Here is a 24,040-nt window from a genome sequence, read left to right on the forward strand (position 1 = left end):
GCCAGGTAACGCGTTTCTCGACCGGCGGTACGGACCCGCCTGGCGGAGCGGAGCGGCACCGAGCTCGCCCACGGCCGCCTCCCTCCCCGCGCCGCAAGGGGGCGCCCGCCGGCCCCTCCGCGGCGGCGGCGGCGGCGGCGGCAGCAGCGGCGGCGGAGGAAGATGGCGGCGGCCGCCTCCGAGCAGGTCTGTCCTCGCCGAGACGCAGGCACGGGGAGGCGGCGGGGCCGTCCCCGCCGGGGCGAGGGTGGAGCGATGCCCGTCCCGCCGCCCGCGGGGCCGCGGCCAGCCGCCCGAGCAGCTGCTCCGGCCGAGGGGCGCTGCTCGTGCAGGGGGCGCTGCTCGTGGAGGGGGCGCTCGGGCGGGGGCGCCATTTTCGCGTCGGTTGCAGAGGCTGGTTTGGTGCCGGAGCCCTGCGGCGCGGCGCGGCGGGCGTGCGGGGCGGCGGCGGGCCGCCCCCGTCGCCCTGGCTCCCCACCGCCTGCACCAACCGGGGAGGGCAGAGACGGCGCTCTGGACGGCGTTTCCGAGCCGCGCTCGGCGCTGTCCGGGAAGGACGGCCTTTGCCTTGAGGGGGAGAGGCAGCCTGAGCCCGCTGTCGGGGCGGGACGCGTTACTAAAGCCCGGCGATGCGCCGGCCAGCCCGCAGCCGCAGAGCCCCTGACAAAGAAGAACGCTTTCTGCTTTCGAAATAAAGTGTTCTGGCATTTCTGCACAGGAATGTAACTGTCTTGCGTAAACAGGCCGTTGCCGCTAGTGGGTGGCGCGGAAGGCAGCTGGTCGGTGCGGTCGGTATTTATGGGACTGCGCCGTCAGTCGTCCCGTCATGCTGGCACGAGTATGGTGGCCCAGCGGCAGTGTATAAATAAAGCTGAAGCTCAGATCCGGGCTCAGCATCCGAGGTCCCGCACGGGAACAAAAGCTAAATTTGTCGAAAGGGGTGTCACTGTCACCCGGTCGGAGGGGTGGGACGGCGACTCTGTCAGCGCCGCGCAAGCCGGAGGAAGAAGAACCGAGCTGTTCAAGGAAGGGCTCATCTTTCAGGAGCTCCTGCACCTCCACGGGCCTTTTAATCGGTGTGAGTCTGTGTCTGTGCGTCTGCACCGGCGGCAGCAGTGGGTAGGAAGCCCCCGATGCCTGCGGGGTGCTGTACCAGCCTTACCTCGGGTGCCATAGGAAGCACTGTTTAGTTCTGCGTGGATGCTCCAGCGTTTGTTCCAGCAGTCACTGTTTTAGCCACGTTCTCCCAGTCCTGGCGCTGTCTTCTGTTGTGCTGCCTTACCAGGTGAAAAAACTACCTTGGAGTTTTATCTCACCGTCACATCCTTTCAAGAACACGCTGTCGTCAGGACAAGATACTTAGTATCCTGCTGTACAAGATTTCTGTTTTTTCCAGACCACAGACCTCATCCCTCGGTTTCCCTGCCTGGCCAGTTCTGAGTTTGTGCAGGGTTACAGTGGCTTTCAGAACATCATCGAGGAAGCCCTCCATAAACCCGTTCAGGTCAAGCACCTTTCTCAACACCATTTCCTTGTTCTTCAGCAACAGAAGAAAACAAGACATTTTTACCCATTGCACCAGTGTAGACACATACAAGTGCAGTAAGCTTAAGGTGCAGCTTCACGGGATTCATTTCAGACGAACAAATAATCCCATCAAAAAGCTCAAGCCCTGTCTTTGAAGAATTGAACACTTAAATAGCAACCTGTTCCATTCCAGGGAGGTGGAACAAAATTTTGGACAAAGTTACAAAAATACATCAAAGGTTTATTTTACCTATGAATATCCACAAGAGTTTCCTCTACATGTTAATTTGTTACATTGACCGGATATCCCTTGCAATCTAGTAACTTCAAATGATTAAATAAAGCTAGGCTGGCCAAGTTCCCCATGCCAGGTTTAAAGCCTTACAGTATTTTTCTTAATGCTGCATGCAAGCAATAGAAGTTGAATGCAAACCCTGTGCTATCAAACTAACTTAAAAACCATATCCACCATGCTCCTTTTGGATAGACTCATTCAGAGTCTAGCCCCCATGAGCATGGAGGGAACTAAAATCCTGTGTACTGGTAAATGACCTGCAGCGTTATGTCCTGTATTGTCCCCAAGAGGTAAAAACTTGATACAAAAGCATATTGTCTGAAAATATCTGGATTTTAATTTTAGTCATTGCGTTAGCAGAGATTGCAGTGGTTGTAAATATGTATTCTAAGTACAGAGTGGCAAGCCAAAATATAATATTGAGCATAATATCTAATATATTCCACTAGTCGTTCAGTTTTCTATTTTTTGCACACATATATGTGTGTCATTTCAGGGGATTTACATGCCTTTTAACAGGTAATCCATGCTTTGTATTATAGCAAAGTTCTAACGGCCCGGTGAAGAAGTCTATGCGAGAGAAGGCTGTGGAACGCAGGAACGTTAATAAGGAGCACAACAGTAACTTCAAAGCGGGATACATTCCAATTGATGAAGACCGTCTCCATAAGACAGGGTTACGTGGCAGGAAAGGCAACTTGGCCATTTGTGTGATTGTTCTTCTTTTTATTTTGGCTGTCATCAATCTGATTGTGAGTATAATACTTAGGCTGTAAGCAACATTAGGACATATTTCATTTTGATGGTTTATTGGAGAAATAAAACTTATTCCAGTATGGCTGAGAAGGACTTAAAATGTACTGAAGGAGATTTCTCATTTTTTCTTCCTTTCTTTTTTGTTATTTTGTAGTCTGAGCAAGATTAGATGGAAAAGTCTTGTAAGTTCAGTCATGATTATTTCAGTTATCATGGTTCCACCAAGGAACCTACCATTTATGCAACACAGAATTAAGAACCTTGAAAGTGTCTCTCCATTCCCAAAACCCAGTAACAGCAAATGTGCAAAGTGTTATTAGCACAGTACAAATACATCCGGGATAAACTGTTACGCCAGAAACATTTTACATGTAATAACAGAGCTGCACGTGAGCATTCAGAATTAATCAGCCACTGCACTTTAAACCTTCATTGTTGTAACTACCACCTTTTTATTGCTTGATCAATGAGAAGTAGTGAATTATTTTTCATAATTGGACATCCACCTGTGAAGGTGCTTTCTTGTAGTTCAAAGGTAAGCATATCCTGAGCTGAGCTACTTTGTTCAGGAAGTTTGTTTAGCTAATGATACCATGGTTACCCTTAAACAGGAAAAAGATTAAAGTGTGGATGTCATTTAATTTCAAATGTATGTATATTTTTATGTATATACTAATTATTTGTTAACATTTCAGATGAGTCTAAAAATCATGCAAAATGCTTTTCATAATTAAATGTGTTCTGATGTTTCCAGTGGGAATTAAACAGAGTAAAGTAAATGCACACCTAAAGCTCACTTAAACACTAGCATTAATAATTCTTTCAAAACATCTAGTTAATGCAATACTTGTTGTGAGAGGATCCAAACGATCAAAGTAATCTTTGAAAATGTGTGTTTCTCTTTCAGATTACGCTAGTTATCTGGGCAGTGATTCGAATTGGTCCCAATGGTTGTGACAGTATGGAGTTCCATGAGAGTGGCTTGTTGCGGTTTAAGCAAGTTTCTGACATGGGCGTGATACATCCATTATATAAAAGTACTGTAGGAGGCAGACGTAATGAAGATTTGGTGATCACTGGAAATAATCAGCCTGTAAGTTATATCATGAATTGAAAGTTTGTGAGCAACACTGTGGAATTACACTCACAGTATTAATAAACATTATATTTGAAACATCATTAACTTCATGACTTTGTTTCTGAAGATTGTGTTTCAGCAAGGAACAACAAAGCTTAGTGTGGAAAAAGACAAAACTTCTATTACCAGCGATATTGGCATGGAATTTGTTGACCCACGGACACAAAATACCTTGTTCAGCACAGACTATGAAACTCATGAGTTTCATCTGCCAAATGGAGTTAAAATCTTGAATGTACAAAAGGCCTCTACAGAGAGGGTATGTCTCTTTTAACTACCACTTACTTTTTTAAAAGCTTATTACAGAACTGCCTTAGTTGTAGAATAAGAAAAAAAGTTTACTAATCTGATCTTTGAAGCATATTTAGAAATTTGACTACACGTAGCTAAAAATGCAGCTCTAAAAATGTAAATCATCCTAAAAATTGGAACAGAAATGAAAACTGACATCATTAAATGAGTGTAATATCTGGAATACCATGCCAAGTAGGCCTGTGTGTCTTTTTACTAATGTCCTGGTTTCAGCTAGGATAGAGTTAATTGCCTTCCTAGTAGCTGGTACAGTGCTATGTTTTTGAGTTAGGTATGAGAAGAATGTTGATAACACTGATGTTTTCAGTTGTTGCTAAGTAGTGTTTAGACTAAAGTCAAGGATTTTTCAGCTTCTCATGCCCAGCCAGCGAGAAAGCTGGAGGGGCACAAGAAGTTGGCACAGGACACAGCCAGGGCAGCTGACCCAAACTGGCCAACAGGGTATTCCATACCATGTAACGTCCCATCTAGTATAGGAACTGGGGGGAGTGGGGGCGGGGGATCGCCACTCGGGGACTAACTGGGCATTGGTCAGTGGGTGGTGAGCAATTGCACTGTGCATCATTTGTATATTTCATTCCTTTTATTATTATTGCTGTTGTCATTTTATTATTGTTATCATTATCATTATTAGTTTCTTCTTTTCTGTTCTATTAAACTGTTCTTATCTCAACCCATGAGTTTTACTTCTTTTCCCAATTTTCTCCCCCATCCCACTGGGTGGGGGGGAGTGAGTGAGAGGCTGCGTGGTGCTTAGTTGCTGGCTGGGGTTAAACCACGACAGCTAAGCATTTATCCATTTGTGCAGGGACAGCTGTTTCAGAAATAAAATTTCTATGAAAAGCTTCTCTGTTTCTAGTAAGATCTTAAAAATATAATTACCAGAACTTCATGTATCATTTTGCCTCTATTGGAGATAAATATTAATACAGTCAGAATTTCAGAAGTCTGAGTAAAAGTGTAGAGAACAATCACAACACTGTAAGAGTTGTGTCAGTTCACGGCTTTTAGGTTAAACAAGTTCTTAGTTTGGTTTCTACATTAAATATGCTTTATTTATCAGAAAACTAAAAAACCTAAATGTTGGTGTGTGTACATTTAAAATGTTGATCTTAATGTCAGACTAAAATTTCTTTCTTGGATATCATCACTCATAACAAAGGCTTCACAGGTAGAGCACAGTGCATAGTTCTTTTGTATACCGTTAGTGGAGTAGTATCAGTAGTTTTATAGAGGGTTGAGTGTGCCTTAGGAAGCATTGATCAATCCTGTAAAGGACAAAGAGAATTTGTTTTGCTCTTCTTCATGCTTCCTCTGCAAGGCTAACAATTATATAGTATGTTCCAGGAAAAAAAAAATCCAAACCTATAAATATATAGGAGGAACAGATTAAATGAAAACAGAGGAGTAAGTTTACATAAACAGTCCTAACAGGAAGCCTATATTTGCTATGAGGATTCACTGTGTATCCCATAAAATTGTTATATGAATTGTTATTTTTATTGCAAAAATAAGCTATTTTGTATACCTTCCAAAATTAAGTAATCCTTGTTTTTAAATGTGAATGTGGAAAATAACAAATGGGCAGAAGCTTCATAGGCATAATGGCAGAAGGGCAAAAAGTATATTGAAGTTTTTTACTAAATTGTGTAGCAATATTTTTAAGATAATTAAAGTTACTCAGACAAACCCAAGTGACACATCTTCATTGATCTGTAATGCACTCTTTTTGTTTATGTTCTTAGATTACCAGCAATGCGACCAGTGATCTAAACATAAAGGTCGATGGCCGTGCTATTGTCCGTGGAAATGAAGGTGTTTTCATCACAGGCAAGACCATTGAGTTTCGAATGGGGGGTAACATGGAACTTAAAGCAGTAAGTATTTCAAATCAGCATTTTTTGAACAGCTTAGTTTCAAATTCAGGCTGATAATAAACTGATGTAGCTTTATATGGTTTCAAATTTTATATAAAGTAGCCATGCATAACAGTTTAGTTGCAGTCAGTGTATTCAGTAGGATTTTAAAAGGTGGCATATTACTTTGCTGTTAATTAGTGGTTCAGTAGTTTTCAGGTAACAACGATTTACTACTTTTTAGATGCTAAAAACCCACGATGCAATTAAAGCTAAGCTATTGGCCTCTGCACTGAAACAAATACCAAAGAGAATTCATCATCTCTTCTGGAGGCTTTACTGGGGTCAGCAACCTTTGACAAAGGAGCAGAGCATACAGTTAGTAGCGCTACCTTCTGTGCTGCCACAGTAAGACTCGCCATTCATTTAAGATTTTCAGAGATTTTTAGGATTGCAGGGAATATGGAATGATGGAAAAGGTTAAAGGAGCACAAAAAAAAGATACATGCACTTTTATTTCACGTGTGAATGAATTTCATGTATGAATTCGAACACTGATTCCCATTTCATGTCCCTATTTTTAGATTTAGTGCATTTGCTAATAGGCCTGTAAAGTGAAAAGCCACACTACCGCTGTCTCTCTCAATATCGATCTACCACTGGAACAGCAAAGTACGTTGCTGACTACAACTGAGAAAGTCATGGGCATTATTCACAAATTTAATTAAAAAATGAAACCTTGTTATATGTACTTTTTTTTATTCTGTTGATTTCTACAGCCATCCTAAAGATGTCATTTATTCGTTAAACCAGCTTGTCCTTTTCAAAAACAACCTGCCTTGTTTAAATCAGAAGTTGCACTTTTTTTTCTCCCTCTTAATAGGAAAACAGCATTATCCTGAATGGAACTGTGATGGTCAGCCCATCGCGACTGCCAAGTTCTTCTTATGGGGAGCAGTTCAATAACGGCAACTGGCTGCGCTTCAAGCTCTGTATGTGTGCGGATGGGACACTGTTCAAGGTTCAGGTGACAGGTTATAACATGGGTTGTCAGACTTCTGTCAATCCATGCGGAGCCACGCACTAAAACACAAACCACTAGCAGCAGAGTTCTCTTTTGTGTTTACATATATTTGTATGAAGTAATTGCATGCCTTCAAGGATTTCTGATTTTACAGCAGTTTATACTAACATTTATTACATAATATTTTTAAGTGAAGGCTGTTACGTTCAGCAGTATTATGTCATCCTGTTAGCTGTAATAGTGGCACTGATTTAGTAAACTTTCAGTCTACATGCATACTGAAGTATGTTCCTGAATTGGGATCAGTAGAATATATTTAAAGAACGTGATCTTAGCAACAATCTTGACTGCCTTCAGTTGCTTTTAGAGGAGGTTTTTGTCCTACATCCCAACACCATGAGGGTGGCTGAGAACACAACTGTCATCTGAAGTACTTCAACAGGAATGTCGATTTGTTCTTGGAAGTGGATTTGCCTAGGATGGCTGAAGTGGCAGATTTTTGTCTTCTCTTCATTTCTTGCTAAAGGTTGATGTAATGATTTCCCCCAAAATTATGTGGTTTAGCATATGTGTACTACGAGAGGGGTAATCGCAGATTCACTTTAAAATATTGCATTATTTCTGCCATACATTCTCATGTAGTTAAAAAAATGATGCTAGCATAAATAATATTTGTAAAGTAATATCAAGTGTGGAAATGTAACTTCAGTTTTGAAATAGTCTTACGATTATTGAAGTGTTGTTTAAGGTCCCATTCTATCTCTGCAGTTTAGGCATTCTACGGTTGTTTAATTTATGTGAAGTATTTATAAAATGTGTTTACATTAGAAGCACATTTTTAAAGATGTACTTATGACTTGCTCACTACCCAAAAAAAATGTTTTCCTGGGTGCTTTAATGTGAACAGTGTATGAATCCATTATTCAACAGGTAATAATCTAAAGCATGACTTGCAGCAGCATCTGAGATCAGATCTCTTTTTCCCCATAAATATCAGTACTGATGCACTGAACCTCAGAATTAAATCCTGAAGTTAAACTGCAGGTCTATAATTCTAAACGTGATGGTATTGGATCCTATGACAGCAGAGTAAGTACATGTGAATATCTGAATTTGAAAACAGTGAAACTGTGTCTATGGTGAACTGGGGCCTTACAGAAACTATTCTAGCCTTGTAACTGCTTTTGCAGAGGTAAGGTGTTCTGTACTAAAAATAGACCAGCTCATTATAAGATTCCTCCTTTCCCCACCCCATGTATTTCTTCAGTTTAAAATAGTTTTGTTTTGCAGTAGCATCAAGTAACCTTAATAATGGAGGCCACGAAGGTGACTTTGCAAGTAGCTTTTTGACAAGTTTTTCTAGATATGCACACACTTCTCTTTCTAAATGTTATGCAAATGTTACACATTAACTTCAGAATTGGTCATTTGTGATGGGAAGATAAAGTATCTACCCTTGTTTTTATAGCTCTCAAAGTACATAGAATTCCACAAAATACAAATCAGCACCTGCTGCAACAAGAACTTCATGTCCAAGGTCCCAATTCCTGTATTTACTAGAAGTCAGTAAATCCTCATGCAGGATGTGTATGGGTGGAAGTGATTTCTAGAGGGGGATGCTTAGGTCAGGCATTACGCCACGCAGGAGGTCAGAGGGGTCACGTTTCCATCATTGCTCAAAGGCAAAGCCAGATTTTGATGCTCAGTAGTTGTTGGGGTTTTGGGGGGCAGACAGCAGCAGAACTTTCTAACAACAACAGAATAAACAGAATAAAATGTAGCAAAGGCCATTGAATTTCTCACATTAAAGATTATGGGAAAGTACTAACATTTTGCATACTGCCTTCATGAACTTCATAGGTTTACTAGAGTTAATATTTATTAACCACTTCAACACACATTTTGCTGAAAATGTGCACACATCTTTGCTGCTAAGTACTGCCTCAATTAGTATCTCTTACCGTTAAGAGGAGGAAATAAACTATAACATTTTTAGAATTTTCACTGTCATGCTAATGGAAGTTTGTCACTTTATTTTTATATATATAAATATATATATATATATGCATGTATAAACATATAAGCAGCAGTGTCTTCAAAGCTGAAATAGATCTTGAAAATTATAGATACCGCCTCGGTCAAGTAGATTACACACAAAGAGCATGTTAAAGCTCTTCTCTGGTTAATACTGACATGCCTATATGTTAGTATTGGATTCTTGTAATTCTCAAGAATTCTTTTTAAAATACTGTATGCAGCATAGCTGAAAGATTTGTCACAAAGGTACTCTTAAATCATGGTCTGGAGAATTGGTTTTGAAGTCTCGATTTTTTGTCAAAACATAGCAAAACCGATCATACAAATAACAAATGAAATAAATGATCAATTTGTTAGCCACTATTTATGTATTGTTAATATATTTTGTTGCCTTCACTACACAGTTTGAGAAATGTTGGCACCACATATGCCTCGTGTTGTGCATTTTTTTGTTGTTTATCTTCTAACTGCCTAAGGTACGTTTTTCTATGCGTATTTAAAACATTGTGTGGCACATTATTTATTTCAATCCCACAGATGCATTTAAGATTCTGTGTGTTTAAGGTACATTCTACATGCCTCTGTGTAAAATACCATACTGGGTACGTTGAAACAACTTACATGTGAGGAGTTCTCAGTGTATGTAAAGGTGGTGGTTGTTTCAATAGGTGAAAGACAATTGAATTTCTAATCTTTGTTTTGAAATGAAACAATAAATTCTAAGATGCAGCTGTGGTTCAGAAGTGTTATTTGTAAGAACATAGTTTTTCATTAAAAACATATTGTTGTGTTATTGACAGGGAAACTAGTATTCTATTAACTGTAAATATGAAAATCATTCCACATCTGTTCGTCATGGATTGTATCTGGTGGACTTTGCTCAGTGGTAATTGCGTATGATACCTGAAGCAGAGTTCAAAAGTCTCCACTGTTGTTAGTTCACAAGTTCCTGAGAAGCTGTATTTCTTGACCGAAGGGCTGGAAAAGAAAGAAAAGGTTTGGAGTGGTTTTTGGGAGAGGTGGAGGGAGGGCGAAGGTTAACAGTTTATGAATGTTCTTTTTGAAAAAATACCTAAGACTCCAAAACTGAATGTTTAAGGCAGAACATTGGTAATGCTTTGGGTATTTGTTTAGTGGTGATCTTTTTTTAATGTCAAAGTATTTCTGCTTTCTATGTAACTCTTGTTATGCTGAACTTACCGTAAGTTTACATTTTACATATAGATACTATGGATAACCTTCATTTGAGTGTCATAGCTGTGGTCCTTTTCTTTAATCTTCCTGGATCAGTGGAAACCAAGTCACAGCGGGTTCTTCTTCATACACATCACCATTCAGACTGCCAGTGGGATGGGGAGTTCTTACTGAATTGTTCTTTTACCGGAATATCTACTATTCCAGAAGATATATCACAAACAGCAATAACGGCTGATTTTAGTTACAATAATATTAAAACTCTTCTGTGCACTGATGGAAGAAATGAAGAATGGATGCTAAAACACCTGAATCTTAGTAACAACCTGATTTCTGAACTCTCCTTAACTACTTGTAGAAATTTAATGGTATTAGAAACTCTAAACCTCAATGGTAATGCCATCCACACCCTCACACTGGACATACCTACGCCTGCACATGGGTCTAAGAACTACGGAAAAGTCCATCGCCTCCTGCCTGCTTTGAAAGTATTGTCAGTTGAAAGAAATAATCTTGATACAGTTCCAAGAGGTAAGCTTTCAAAATCTTTAAGGACCTCAATCCCAAGGGGTAAGTTGGTTTTGGGTATGATTTGGTACATCTTACTGAATTCAGAATGCGACTATCTCATTTAGTTACACTTAACGTGAGGGAAAGTTCCACCTGTGTGCAAATACAGAGCCTGAAGCAAATGGGTTGTTTCGGATTAGGTTGGGGTTTTTTATACAGTCTTTGCAATTGTAATGCCTTAATGTCAGTCAAATATAACCAAATTTATCCTCTGAGAGCCCAAGCAGCATTTTTCCTTGTATAGAAAGGGAAGTAAGGATCTTTGGAAAAACGCCAGCCTCCTATATATTGTTTGTTGAATTTAATTAATCTCTGATAACATCATCAGATTCATCAGGTCTAGATTTTGAAAATGCGGGGGGGGGGGGGGGGGGGGGGGGCCAAAACAAAACCTCACTTACCTTACAAAGTCAGACAAAGGGAATAATTTTGCATCTACACAGGTTCCTTGAAGTTTTATTTTTCTCATTTTTTGATACTAATAATTCTCTGGCATGCAGGAAACCATTTCACTTAATTATTTTGTAGGATCTGTAAGGTTCCCATGTAGAGAGTGTGTGTGTATATATATATACACACAAACACACTGATGCAGATTTGATTTGTTTTGATAGATAAATACAACTACACATTATAGGACGCCTCAGTGGGTCAGATAGATCAACCCTTTCCTATCAGAGACTCAATTTTTAGATGTTCAAAGTCAAACTGCTATGCATCGTACCACCATGCTTCAAGCTATACTTAAATCCTATGTTCATTTAAATACATGTTCAGAACTTTATTTTCCTCCTCCAAAATACTTCACTAATATTCTAGTTATTAAGCTCTGGTAAGAAAACACAAACTGAATTTCTAAAGCGGAGGGGTTCAGCCACAGAGAAGCCCTTCTCACAACTGCCACCCCAGGTGTCAGGCTGCTCCCCACTGCTGCCATACCAGCATGTATTTTTGGCACAAATTTAGCTTCAGGGAAGCATCCAAACTACAATTCTTCATGCAGGTGCAAGGAAGAATTTCTGAACCGCTGGAACTTCTGAATGCCTTTCCTGTCAGCTACCTCTAGTTTTACAGCAGGGATGAATCATTCCGTCTGCTTTTCACAATAAACCCGAAGATCAATTACTCAGCAAACAGAACAGCAAACTGGAATAAGAGATTTCCGGTAAACCAGATGACACCAAGGGGAAAATTTTCAAGGAGAATGAGTAGCTTCTCCATAATGCTGCATGATCAAAAATCACTTTAGAGTTAGATTGAGGTGTTACAAACTGTGGTGATGCTGAGTGTTCAAGCGCCTGCCTTCCCCCTGCAACTTGCAGGCTGGAGCTTTGGGGGCTGCCTGCACAGCCCCTAAGAAAAATGAGGTATCTCCAGCATTCAGAAGGGCTACTTATGCAAGACAGATGCTGTCGTGACTAGGATATGCTGAAAAATATACTGTCACGCTTGATAATTCACAGGCAGACAAGCACTAGCAACAACATGTTTTTGTTTTCAGTCAGGTTTACATCCTATGAATATGGTTCAAATAATTTCACATACAAAAAACTCCCATGAACTTGCAGATGGCAATGAATAGGAGATACTGTATCACCTTTTGCATCTCCATCTTTTATTTACAATTAACATATTTGGATTTTACAAACTGAGTACATTCCACCCTTTTCACGTTCCTCCTTTCCTACCTCCAGTTCTCCAGAGAAGCGTGCTCAAAGTACAGAGATCACAGTTGGAATAAATTTGATAGCACGAAGGAATGTTACTGCTTTTATGGAGATGTGAATTTTTAAAACATGCATTGATTGTGAATGTATTAACATGCCTGCTGTTGATGCTACACAACTTTTAGACTGGGACAACCACTGAATAGGAAAGGCATAGTAACTCAAAGCCTGCAGCCACTCATTGCAATAGATGGGAATGGAAGGAATTTTGTTGCAAAGAATTTTAAAAAGCCACTTGGTGCAATTGGGAAAACAAGAACATGAAATGTAAAATAGTTTTGTTCTTCCTAGGACTAGGCCTGCTGCAGTCTTTACAAACTGTCCATATGTCATCCAATGGCATACAACAGATTGATCTGAATGATTTTCGAAACTGTTCACAGCTGAAGGACATCGACTTGCAAAACAACAAGATAACTAAAATTCATCCAGACGCCTTCAGGGATCTCAACAAATTACAGGTTGTAAAGCAATATTACAACTGTTTCAATGTTTTGTGTTAATCACCATTAAAGATATTAATTATCAACTACTCAGCATTATTATATTGGTCTTTTTTATATTAGTATACAGTTATAAAAACTAAAGCAAATGGTGAAAATAATCATTATTTTTATAAAATATGTATTTGCTTTTCATATATAGGAAAACACACACACTTGTAAATATACAAAATATAACCATAAATTCACCATTTATCTATGCCAGAAACCAATCCATAACTGGCTTATACATATACACATCCTTTTCTACCCCCATCCCTTCCATGGTGAGAACCCTGCGGCTTCCCATTCACACAGAGGTAGTCTACAACAGGAGAATTCTAAATATACCACAATTTAAACTTTTCATTTAAATTAAAAGGTTTAGAACAATATTCTTGAAATCCTGATGAGATGTATTGTTCCCATAACTGCAAAAGTGCTTGTATACTAAAAGAAATGTTATTGTTGATATTGCAATTAAGATTCCGTTGTAAGGCTTATCAAATTAATCCTGAATTCTTTCCAAATAGGTTGTGGATCTCCGTGAAAATGCTCTGACAACCCCTCTACCACAGATATTACTCAGTCTGAACTTCTTTCAACTTGAAGTGGATTTGTCAAATAATGCCTGGATATTTAACTGCAGACTAAATGCTTTCAAACATTTATTTCATTTTCTTTTTGACTCCATGAGGAAAAGATTGAGTATTTCATACAATAAACCTGCCAACATCTCAGAGAAACCTCTGCTCCATCTTTCAAGTTTCCATTTAAACTGCAGCGACAGTGTTTTGCTCAAGAGGGCTGTAATCCCAACGGGGAAGACATCGATGCTAAACTGCAACTTGGACAACACAAGGGGTATGTAAAACAGGGACTCCATCCATATGCCACTAAAATCCAAATGCATGCAGAATGATCACAGAAATGTGGTTTAAAAAGTGGATTTCTAAAGATGCTTTTTAAAAATAACTGAAAAACAATTTAACATGCAAATTATTTCATTAGAAAGTATACCGGTTAGAATATTTGAAAAGTCACATTTCCCCAAAAAAGTCTTTATCTCCTTCCTTACATTAAACTAGTAAGCGATGCCAAATTATACACAAATAAATTTCAATAAGTAGTACGTTGCAAATTTACCAGTTAATTTTGGAATGCAAACAAAGGACCGAATAGTGGGGTGGCACATCTGGGGCACGTAGAAAATGGAGAAGGATACAAAGTTTTTCTAGTATTCAATTATAGCAAAATTAAATGAAAGTTTATTTGCAAGGGAAAGGATTTGTATTTCTTCCAAAGAAGTACAGCTACTGTAGCACACAGTTCACTTAGGAAATGAATTCAGCATTTACAGTTAATACAGAGCACTTGAGGTAAAAGTGACAAAATCTACAGAGCTAAGACTTCCCATGCAGAAGGAAAACTAAGACCAAACTTAAGAGTAGAAGGTGTATTTGTCACGTGCCATTAGGCAAAATGGTTTAACTCTAATGGACTAATATCACTTTGAGGTAGTAAGGCTTTCTCCTTGCAACACTTTATCCCCAAATCAAAATATGTAGGGTCTATCAGAAATGGCACCTGCTTTGTCTATTAACAAGGAAAGTCACAGAAACTCTGATCATGGGATTAAAATCAATACACTGGGTTGCACCAAAACTCAACAGGGAACGCAAGCAGATCCAAAGGCAAAGGTGTACATACAACCTCGAAACATATTCCAGAAGCCAACAACCAGCCATGGCCTACATGAGCTGAAGTTTGGAACAACTGCTCAGTAGATACAAATACCCTTGGTATTCAAATCTTTTTGCTGCAGTCAAAGCAGTAACTACAGGAAAATCACAGTGGTTGAAACATTGACAGTGAACTACTGAAGTTTTACCTTACAGCTGCACGCAGTGACTATGGCCATGCTGGAGAAGGGCTGGCTATGAGTATGGATCTTCCATGAGGGAGATCAGCGGGTGCTTTTAGTATGACCCAGAACATACTTAGGTAATTTCAGTGACCTCATCCCTCACCCACGCCATTTTTCTTGTAAAATCTGCTATTAAGACCCCATACATACCGTGTTTCAAATGTGGGAGGGAAACATATGATGGTTTAACAGATACTTGGTAGCATGTAAAATGACTATGAATAGATAAAGAGAAAATGGATTTTATAATAAATAGTCAAAATTATCAAAGCTAGGTCAGAGTATCTTCTTATAGAAATAACTTGACCCTGCAAACCAAGTATCTTATACTTTTAAGAAAGACTTAGTTTGTATTTTCTTTTATTTCAGGTAATGGAGTCTCTTGGTGGACACCTAAAGGCAGAATTTCAAAAGATAATAGTCTTCCTCATATGACACTGGATAAAATGAATAATTTAGTGATATATAATGCTGAGAAAACTGCTGAAGGGTTATATTTGTGTATTTTTAATGCAACAAACAAGAAGCATCTCATCTACAATATACAGGTGAAAGAAAGGGTTCCAACATTTTTGGTTAGAAAAGCCCGGGACACTAACACTGTTTTTAGACAAGGAAGAACAGAGCAAGACCTTGCATTGGCTGTCTGCCTCTCAGTGCTCATTACATTTATTTGTGCTTTTTGTCTGGGTGCTTTTGCTAGACCCTACCTTCTGAGCCTGTGGAGACTCATGCGTGGGAACAAAAATTCAGGTTCAGAACGTACGTATTGTAATCAAGCTTTTTCAGATGAAACCTTGAGCAGAGAGCGCTCTGCAAGCAAATCAACAAACACACAGCATAATTTGTTCATTTGTGATGAGAATTCTTCAAGAAACACATGCATTTTTCCTACAGAAACTTCTACTTTGCATGAAAATATCATTGGTAGCAGTGTACATGCACCAAATACTGAAGAAGAGTACCAGAAACAAAGCAATAATGAGATCAGTATGAAGAAAGAAACAGTGTTTTCAGACATCAAAACTAGTATCAGCAATGATGAAAATATAGAAGTTGATGATAACGGACTATTTTCTGTAAGGATAGATTACAAGAACAGCAATGAAGTAACACCAAGAAAATTAATGAGTAATGACATTTCATTATGGAAAGATTCAAAATATGCAAATAATAAAGACTCAGAGAAGAGCAGGTTCCCTCCCGTACCCAGGAGACTGAATGCTGACTCTTACTCAAATCACACCAACTCTTCAGATTCAGATTTATCCTTCATGGGTGAAACTGGCTTTCCATTTTCCACAATACAAACACATACAGTTGCACAAGATTCTAGGAACAGCAAGGTGAGCAACAACTCTGGTCTGCTGCAGTCTGAAATCACAAAGGCTACGCCACATTCTCTGGGAAGAAAAGGCATCATTTCCCATAATGAACCCATAAGCACTACAAAATTCATGCCTGGAAGGCAAAGCTGTGATGAACAGCTTGGTCTAAGCAGCAACACAAATATAACCAGGGATGTGCAAGATTTTATTTTACCCAGCAGCTGCAAGAAAGATACAAATATCGAGAATTTAAGTGTCTATCAAACAATAGAAAACTCTCCTCTTACAGAGTACGACTGTAAAATGGAACGTACAAATGAAAAAGATTCTTCAGCAGATATATTTGGCGATAGTTCTTCAGATGAAGGGACTCCATTCACAATGAGTGACTGTAGTTCTTTAGCAGACTTTGAACTGGAACAACCTGGTGTTAGTGACAACGTGCCAGTCTGTCAGTCGTCACTAGAGGAAGCCGATACGAACAGTGGAACTGAGAAGTTCTCAACACTGCCAGAGTCTCCAAACATTGCTGCTGAACTTCAGCATATTACGAAAAATGAAGACAAGAACAATGTGTATTTTGAAACCACTATTAATTATGGATCAGATACCACCATGCCTGAAACAGCATCACCTTACGCTGATAAACGTAGTGACCACGTAAGCATGTCAGATTCAGACACAATTAGTTCTTCAAGTCAAGAAGTTCCTGATACGTTTGATGATTTTACTAATGCAGAGTCGACAGTACAAAATCCTATTTCTGATTCTCTCCACAATCAAAGTAAAGATTTTAGTAATACGTTACTTCCGTTAAAACATTCTCCCACGTATGACACAGATACAGAGGACACTCCTGAAGAGGCTGAACTGCAGCTGTATCAGCTTCCCATTGAACCAGAGCATTCCCTCAGCTTCAGTCCCACTGAACAAAAAGAAAATGCACCAGAGGGAAGTACAGACGAGCACATAGATAGGAAATCCTCTGAAAAGAATCACAGTGAAGGGGACATTACATTAAGAAGAAACACGAGTACATCTGAAGACAATGATTTTATTTTTGCTCCTCCCATTGATATCGGTTTGAATGAAATTGTTAAAAAAACATCACTACTGCATTCCAGCAACGAATCATCTCTTCAATCTCTGCCTGAACACACAGCTGAAAAACATTTTACAGTTATTACAGAGAAAGAAGACTTGCTACCACAGGGGATGCAGGTGAACACAACTAAGGCTTGTACAGATAAAATGCAAAGAGGTTTTAATGAGAAAAATTGTGATGGATACACAGAATTACAGGATACCAGCAACTGTAGTCTGCCCGAAGAAACGCAGTCTTGCAATCTTACAGCAGATTTGCTGCATCTTCATTCTTCTGGGAAAACACAATCAGTCTTCAACACAGAAGATCATTTCCAACTGGATCAGAGTGACGAGGATGCATATTCCTTCTCAGTCCCACAACACTTCTTCAATGAAAGCATAAGATACAGTTCGTGTTCAATCCCACAAAAGACTACAGGAAATACAATCTCCGAAAGCACTGATTCCAGCAAGACGGAGGATGACACTGCTTTGACAGGACTGGAGAACAATTCTGCAACAGCTGTCAACCTCCAAAATTCAAGTGAAAAACTCAGTCAAAAACGTCAGACCAATTTAGGACAGGGCCAGTTTTTTGTTAAGAAGAAAAGAGCATTTGATGGATTTGCTAATGTTTTGCAAAGCACGAGAACAAAATTCCAATAGTTGAGACACGAAAGTGTAATACTAAGCTCCCACAGTGTTTATGTCATAGAGTAGGTGCAAAAATGATTGTGTCTTAAAATGAAGCGTGTAGCTTTTACTAACTGTTAAATACCATGGGTTGTTTTTGTTTTGGTCGTCGCCCATCCCCGTCCCCCCGCCCCCAGTACAACTACCTATCTGCCTTTTAACTTCAGAAATCCAAGTTACAGAACTAGACTTAACAATGAGATGTATAAAGCCTGGATCCATCCAGTTTAAAACCACCATAATTCCAAAGGGTAATTCAAGCTAGAAGCCGTGGACTTTTGTTTAGAAGGGTACTTGTAAAAAAACAAGAATAGATTTTTACGAAAAACAACTCTGGGATACTCAAATGAGTAAACTACTCAGTAGTTATAAACTGATAATATAGCTTTTGCTCAGTAATAGTAAGAATATATATTTACTTTCTCATTATTGTTGGTAATAAGATACTAGTTTCCCCTAGAATTTGCCTCCAATACACACTGTTTTGTTTCTCTTCGTCAAAAATAAATGTAACACTGAAATTATCATTACATTATTACTGTGTTTTCCTGTGGGACTCACCCTATACAGTACAATAGTACATATTACTGTCTTCTGCTTTTTGAACCAAATTTGTGGACTAAGTGTCTCTGAATTCCCACAGCTTTGCAAAGATAGGTAAAGTCTAAGCAATATTCAATTACATTTTAAAAATTACTTTTTAACTTGGCAAGACAGAGAGAGTAATGAAACCCTTCTTTCTCAAAGAAACACAATAGAATTCAAACCTCGCAGAAAAGTCATGGAGATCTAGCTGCTGATGGGACATCACCTGTAGTTTGCAGATGTGATGTCATGGGCAGGGTAATTAAAAAAAGATAACCTATTATTACTAAGCTACAATTCCCTATAAAAAAGGATCCTACACCCACTTCAGAGTTTTACTGAGAGGGGCAAATCAAGAGCAGCTCAAAACTGCTGTATTAGAATATCAATAGTTTGATATACAGTAACTTTTTCTAAGCCAAAAGATAACAAATGTAAGATGAAATTTTCTCTGAATATGGCCCAAGGCCCTTTTAACACACATAGTACCATTGATGTAGTCCTTGAAGGGGAATGTCATCACAAAAGAAAACAGGCCCAGGTTCCCACAAAATACAGGAGCCTGGCCAGCAACTCTGGGAAAACTCTGTTATGAAGACACAATTAATTCACTAAAAACTCTGAAGAGAAGAAACATATTTCAATTTCATCAGATGAGGAGCAATTCCAGTGGCACAGTACATCTTTGAAACTATCTTTAAAGAGAAAGCTAGGAAAGAACAAAGAGATGCTGAAAGAAGCTAATAACTTTTGTTAGCTTCACGTACTTGGAACTGAAAAAAAAGTATTGCAAAAAACTTTAGAGGCAAGTAAAAGCAACTGAAGGAGACCAGTACTGGTATTATTTGATCTTTTGAAAAATATTTTCTTTAGTGCCTTGAGTTCCTTTTAAGTCATTGTTTTTACACATCTAGCATCACAATTATCAGTTATATATTTACTGAGCCAAGCCACCTATGCTTAGATCTCTTACTGGTTTGTTTGGGGTGTTTTCTGGCTGATTTTCTCAAAATCCCTAACATAACTCAAAATAGATTATATGACAGTTTCAGGTGGGTATTGCACGGATTTCATTTAGGTCACCACAGTATTTGCAAATAACTGCACTCAGTAACATCTGCAATTCAATTACAAGCAATGAATCTGCTGTTATTCACACAGATCTTCTTGCTTTCCAATTAGTTCTTGGAAGGTTTCTGTTCTTTTTGCTCCAGTACTCAGTGGTATCTAAACTGATAACTAAGAAGTGTTTTTTAAGAGCAGGTACTGCGTTCATTCCTTCAGTAGGAGTTCGCTCAGGAACCAAGGATGAAATAATCTTCTGAAGAAACTGCTAATTTGTCATTGAATTGTTCATGACTTAAAGGGTCTGATTTTGTTTTCTGTTTTTCAAACAGAGGAAAAAGTTTTACATATTCAGCTGTCCAGAATTGTTCATACTGTCCAAGTAGACAAGAACTGAATGACAAAACACTCCATTTGGCAAAAATCACAGGATTCCCAGAAAAGTTAAAAAACCAGTAACTCTAAAATTAAGTATGTTTCCCAATACAACTCATTCCTTGATTATATAAATGTCTGTAAATGTTATACCCTGTCCTACTGCAACTTTTCTCTCCTAATCCCCACATAGCCTCAATACTCATGTAATGCCTTGGCTTCTTGTGAATTTAAGGCTGCTGTTCTCAGAGAACAGTGTGTGACAAAAAACCAACTGTGTTTTTAGAGGCTGTCTAGAAGTAAAGAACTGGGTAATTTGAGCACGATAGCCACTAGGAGCAGAAAACAACAGTATTTCCTCACCACCAGTGCTTTTCTTTGCACCCATAACCAGCTTTCAGTAAAGCTCATTATACACTGAAGTCACCTGTGGCCAAAGCAACTTTAAAAATGGAACACAAAGTTCAGACTTGCTCTTTATGGTATGCATGAGTCTTCACTGTGTTGACAGACTCTCCAAGGTCTGTCACCTTTTGGCTGTACCAGCTGCTAACAAGTTAAGAAATCTAACTACATAAGCAAGCCAATTTTGTGGAACATGGGGAAAAACAAAATATTTGAGTGGCTCTATTGAGATCTCATACACAACAATGTTTTGTCATTTGGTTCTGCTACAGTTCAGCAGACTCTCAAAATATATATTGGAAAATCATTTTCTCATTTTTTTTCTGACCATGGGAATGCTGCAGTGGCGACACAGAGAGTACACTACTTGTGAGAAGCTGCAAGTTTTCTAAGCCCCCCTTTATGCCATGAAGTTACAGAAAAAGATTATCTGCTGTTCTCTTCAGAGAAAATAAATTTGCTCCTTCATCAAGGGATTTTTAACATGTGAAAAAGTATTTCATTCTACTGTCAGAATACTGATGTTCTGCCTCAAACTTACCTTCAGATTTCTGCCTAATCTTGCACCTTTCTTTTGCTACTGATCACTCCAGACACTCTTATTACCGCTTGTTCATTCAAACCAACCACTCAGCTGCTTCTCCTTCATATTAGTCCCTCACTTCATTAGCAATTGCTTTTAAAGTTAATACAAACCCTTTTATATTTTCTGTGGCTTCCAAGCAGTACTCTTCATACTCTGCTCCTCTCCATCCATCCTATTTCTCCATGCCCTTCTGTATACAACGGCTACACAGTCCCCCACTCACCGCCTCCAACTTTTTATCCACTCACTTTTCTTTACATTTCAGCTGATATCAATCCACTGTATCTTGTTCGCACCAAAAACCTCACTAGTTTAGCTGGTTTGGTCACTGAGAATTTTCCAGAATACCTATACTAGTACAAAACACCACCTTTCCCCGCCACCACCACCCCTGCATAGAAGTTACAGTTGCCGAGAGGCATAACTGCAACCGCTCTACAGATGTTGAAACTTCTTTAGCTTCATCAGTAACTTCAGGTAGCAAAACTCATGTTCAGGTAAGACTTACATTACTATCACAGTTAATAGTGGGTAAACACACCAAGTCACAGAATAGGCTCGATAAAAAAAAGGTGGCTGAGTGTATGGTGTATGAATTTGTAAATGAAGCATCATGAGGCAGCCAAGAGAATGTTGGTGATAGTCTGGGCACACCCTTCTCATAGAGCAATGGCGTGCTAAGCTCCAGGGTTGACAGGACATAGTATCCCTCATACAGTGAATCAGTATAGGAAAAAATACTGAAGTCTTAAGAGTAGATTGAGAACTTCAGATACAGTAATCAGAATGAAACAAAGCTCTCATTTTCAAACACATATTTATGATACTTTGATAAAAGTACAAAGCATTTCAATCTTTCCAGAGTACGCTGATAACTGGGCTGGAAAATAACCCTTAAATATAAAGAAAAGACATTCACATTTAACCTACATATAATTAACATCAGAAACTATTTGGATAGTAATATTAAAGTTTTCATGGTACAGAAGACTGTGACTCACTCCCTCTGATAAATACAAGCAGCAGGCTACATTCTGAGAACTAGTGAAAGCAATCCCAGCCTCAACATGAACATAATGAAGAACTACTTCTTTAGAATGGGGTCTACACTACAATATTCTAATTGTAATGCAAATACATTCAACTTAAAATATTATTTTAAGTCAAGAGCCTTAGGACTGGTAGCTCAAATAGTGCAAAATACTAAAAAAAAATTTGTGAAATCTCTTACATGTGTTCTTTAGTCTCTTTGCCAGCTTTTAAGTCTGTTTCCTATTCAAAAACAGATTTGTAACTTTGCAAGCAATACAAAGTAGTAAGATTAACTAATGGTCCCTTTAAAAACTAAATTTATGAATGTATTATGGACATTTAGGCTGTAATTTTCATGTCTTATTGCTAGCAGCTTTTCTACTGCTCTGCTTAAATACTATCACTTTTTCTTTGAAAGGATGAACGTGACAGCTCATTACAGGTCAAATGATTGAAAAACTCTTCTAAAAAGTAAGAAAAACACAAGTGTTTAAGGTCATGAACAGATCCTCAGATCAAAATATCACCCCATTTAAATAGTACTAGACTGGTCTTCTCTTCCAGCATTACATTTGAGTAACTTAAGAGAATTTTCTTTAGCACATGCTTTTAGAAATCACAGAATCACAGAAAGGTTGAGGTTGGAAGTGACCTCTGGAGGTCATCTAGTCCAACCCCCCTGCTCAAACAGGGGCACCTAGAGCCAATTGCCCAGGACTGTCTCCAGATGGCTTTTGAGTATCTCCAAGGATGGAGACTCCACAACCTCGCCGGGTAACCTGTGCTAGTCCTTGGTCTCCCTCACAGCAAAGAAGTGTTTCCTGATGTTCAGAGGGAACCTCCTGTGTTTCAGTTTGTGCCCGCTGCCTCTGGTCCTGTCACTGCTGAGAAGTCTGTCTCTATCTTCTTTACACCCTCTCTTCAGATATTTATATACATTAGTAAGATCCCCCCAGCATCTTCTCTTCTCCAGGCTAAACAGTCCCAGCTCTCTCAGCCTTTCCTCATAGAAGAGAAGCTCCAGTCCCTTCATCACCTCTGTGGCCCTTTGCTGGACTCTCTCCAGTATGTCGGGGTGTCTCTGGTACGGGGGAGCCCAGAAGAGGATGCAGTACTCCAGGTGTGACCTCACCAGTGCTGAGCAGAGGGGAAGGATCATCGCCCTCAACCTGCTGGCAATACTTTTTCTAACACAGACTGGTATACCATTTGCCTTCTATGTGGCAAGGGCACACTGATGACTCATGTTTGACTTGGTGTCCACCAGGAACCCCAGTTCCTTTTCTGCCAAGCTGCTTTCCAGCTGGGTGGCCCCCAGCATATACTGGTGCATGGGGTTGTTTCCTCCCAGGTGCAGGACTTTGCACTTCTCCTGGTTGAAGTTCATGAGGTTCTTGTCAGCCCCTTTCTCCCTTTCAGCCTGACGAGGTCCCTCTGGATGGCAGCATGACCAGCCACTCCTCCCAGTTTGGTGTCATCAGCAAACTTGCTGACAGTACACTCTGTCCCATCATCCAGGTCATTAATAAAGATGTTGAACAGGATCGGACCCAGCATTGACCCCTGGGGTACAGCACTAGTCATTGCCCTCCAACTAGACTTTGCACTACTGACCACCACCTTCTGGGCCCTGCCATTCAGCCAGTTTTCAGTCTACCTCACTGTCTGCTCATCCAGCCCATACATCAACAGCTTTTCTATGAGGACCTCATGGGCCAAAAGCCTGTGTCAAGATGAGTGGGTAATGATCATGCTTCTTGTAAAATTCTGTCTTAAGAGACATTCCTGCTCAAATTGACTCTTTTTGTTGAAAGCTTTTCTATTACGATACAGTTTTACACCCACACGCTCCATTTGAAACATAGATTTTTCCAACAAAGTTTTAAATACTGATTTGCCTTACTATTAGAAATAAGGATGGCAAGATTGTACATACAAGTTCTCTGCTACTAAATGATAAATGTTGCCAGCTGACGTGATATATGTTCAGATATGAGAATTTCTAAAGTATGAACCACAGAAAAATCTGAAGTCAATTGC

At 39.3% G+C, this 24,040-nt stretch overlaps 2 protein-coding genes across 2 annotated transcripts; both read left to right on the forward strand.

Annotated features, from left to right (window-relative positions):
* Nucleotides 1–59: 59 nt before the first annotated feature.
* SGCB (sarcoglycan beta) lies at nucleotides 60–9,674 on the forward strand. Its single transcript, XM_052780080.1, has 6 exons — nucleotides 60–186; nucleotides 2,365–2,574; nucleotides 3,486–3,671; nucleotides 3,784–3,975; nucleotides 5,774–5,905; nucleotides 6,768–9,674. The coding sequence occupies exons 1-6, from the start codon at nucleotides 163–165 to the stop codon at nucleotides 6,969–6,971; spliced, it is 948 nt and encodes a 315-aa protein (XP_052636040.1). The 5' UTR covers nucleotides 60–162; the 3' UTR covers nucleotides 6,972–9,674.
* A 216-nt stretch (nucleotides 9,675–9,890) lies between these two features.
* On the forward strand, nucleotides 9,891–18,206 carry LRRC66 (leucine rich repeat containing 66). The gene is made up of 4 exons (XM_052780095.1): nucleotides 9,891–10,670; nucleotides 12,728–12,897; nucleotides 13,452–13,782; nucleotides 15,215–18,206. Exons 1-4 carry the CDS (start codon nucleotides 10,175–10,177, stop codon nucleotides 17,923–17,925), a joined length of 3,708 nt encoding a protein of 1,235 aa, XP_052636055.1. The 5' UTR covers nucleotides 9,891–10,174; the 3' UTR covers nucleotides 17,926–18,206.
* The last annotated feature ends 5,834 nt before the right edge of the window (nucleotides 18,207–24,040 follow it).

Source organism: Harpia harpyja, chromosome 2 (genome assembly GCF_026419915.1).
Source record: "Harpia harpyja isolate bHarHar1 chromosome 2, bHarHar1 primary haplotype, whole genome shotgun sequence".
In the NCBI taxonomy this organism is placed as follows: domain Eukaryota; kingdom Metazoa; phylum Chordata; class Aves; order Accipitriformes; family Accipitridae; genus Harpia; species Harpia harpyja.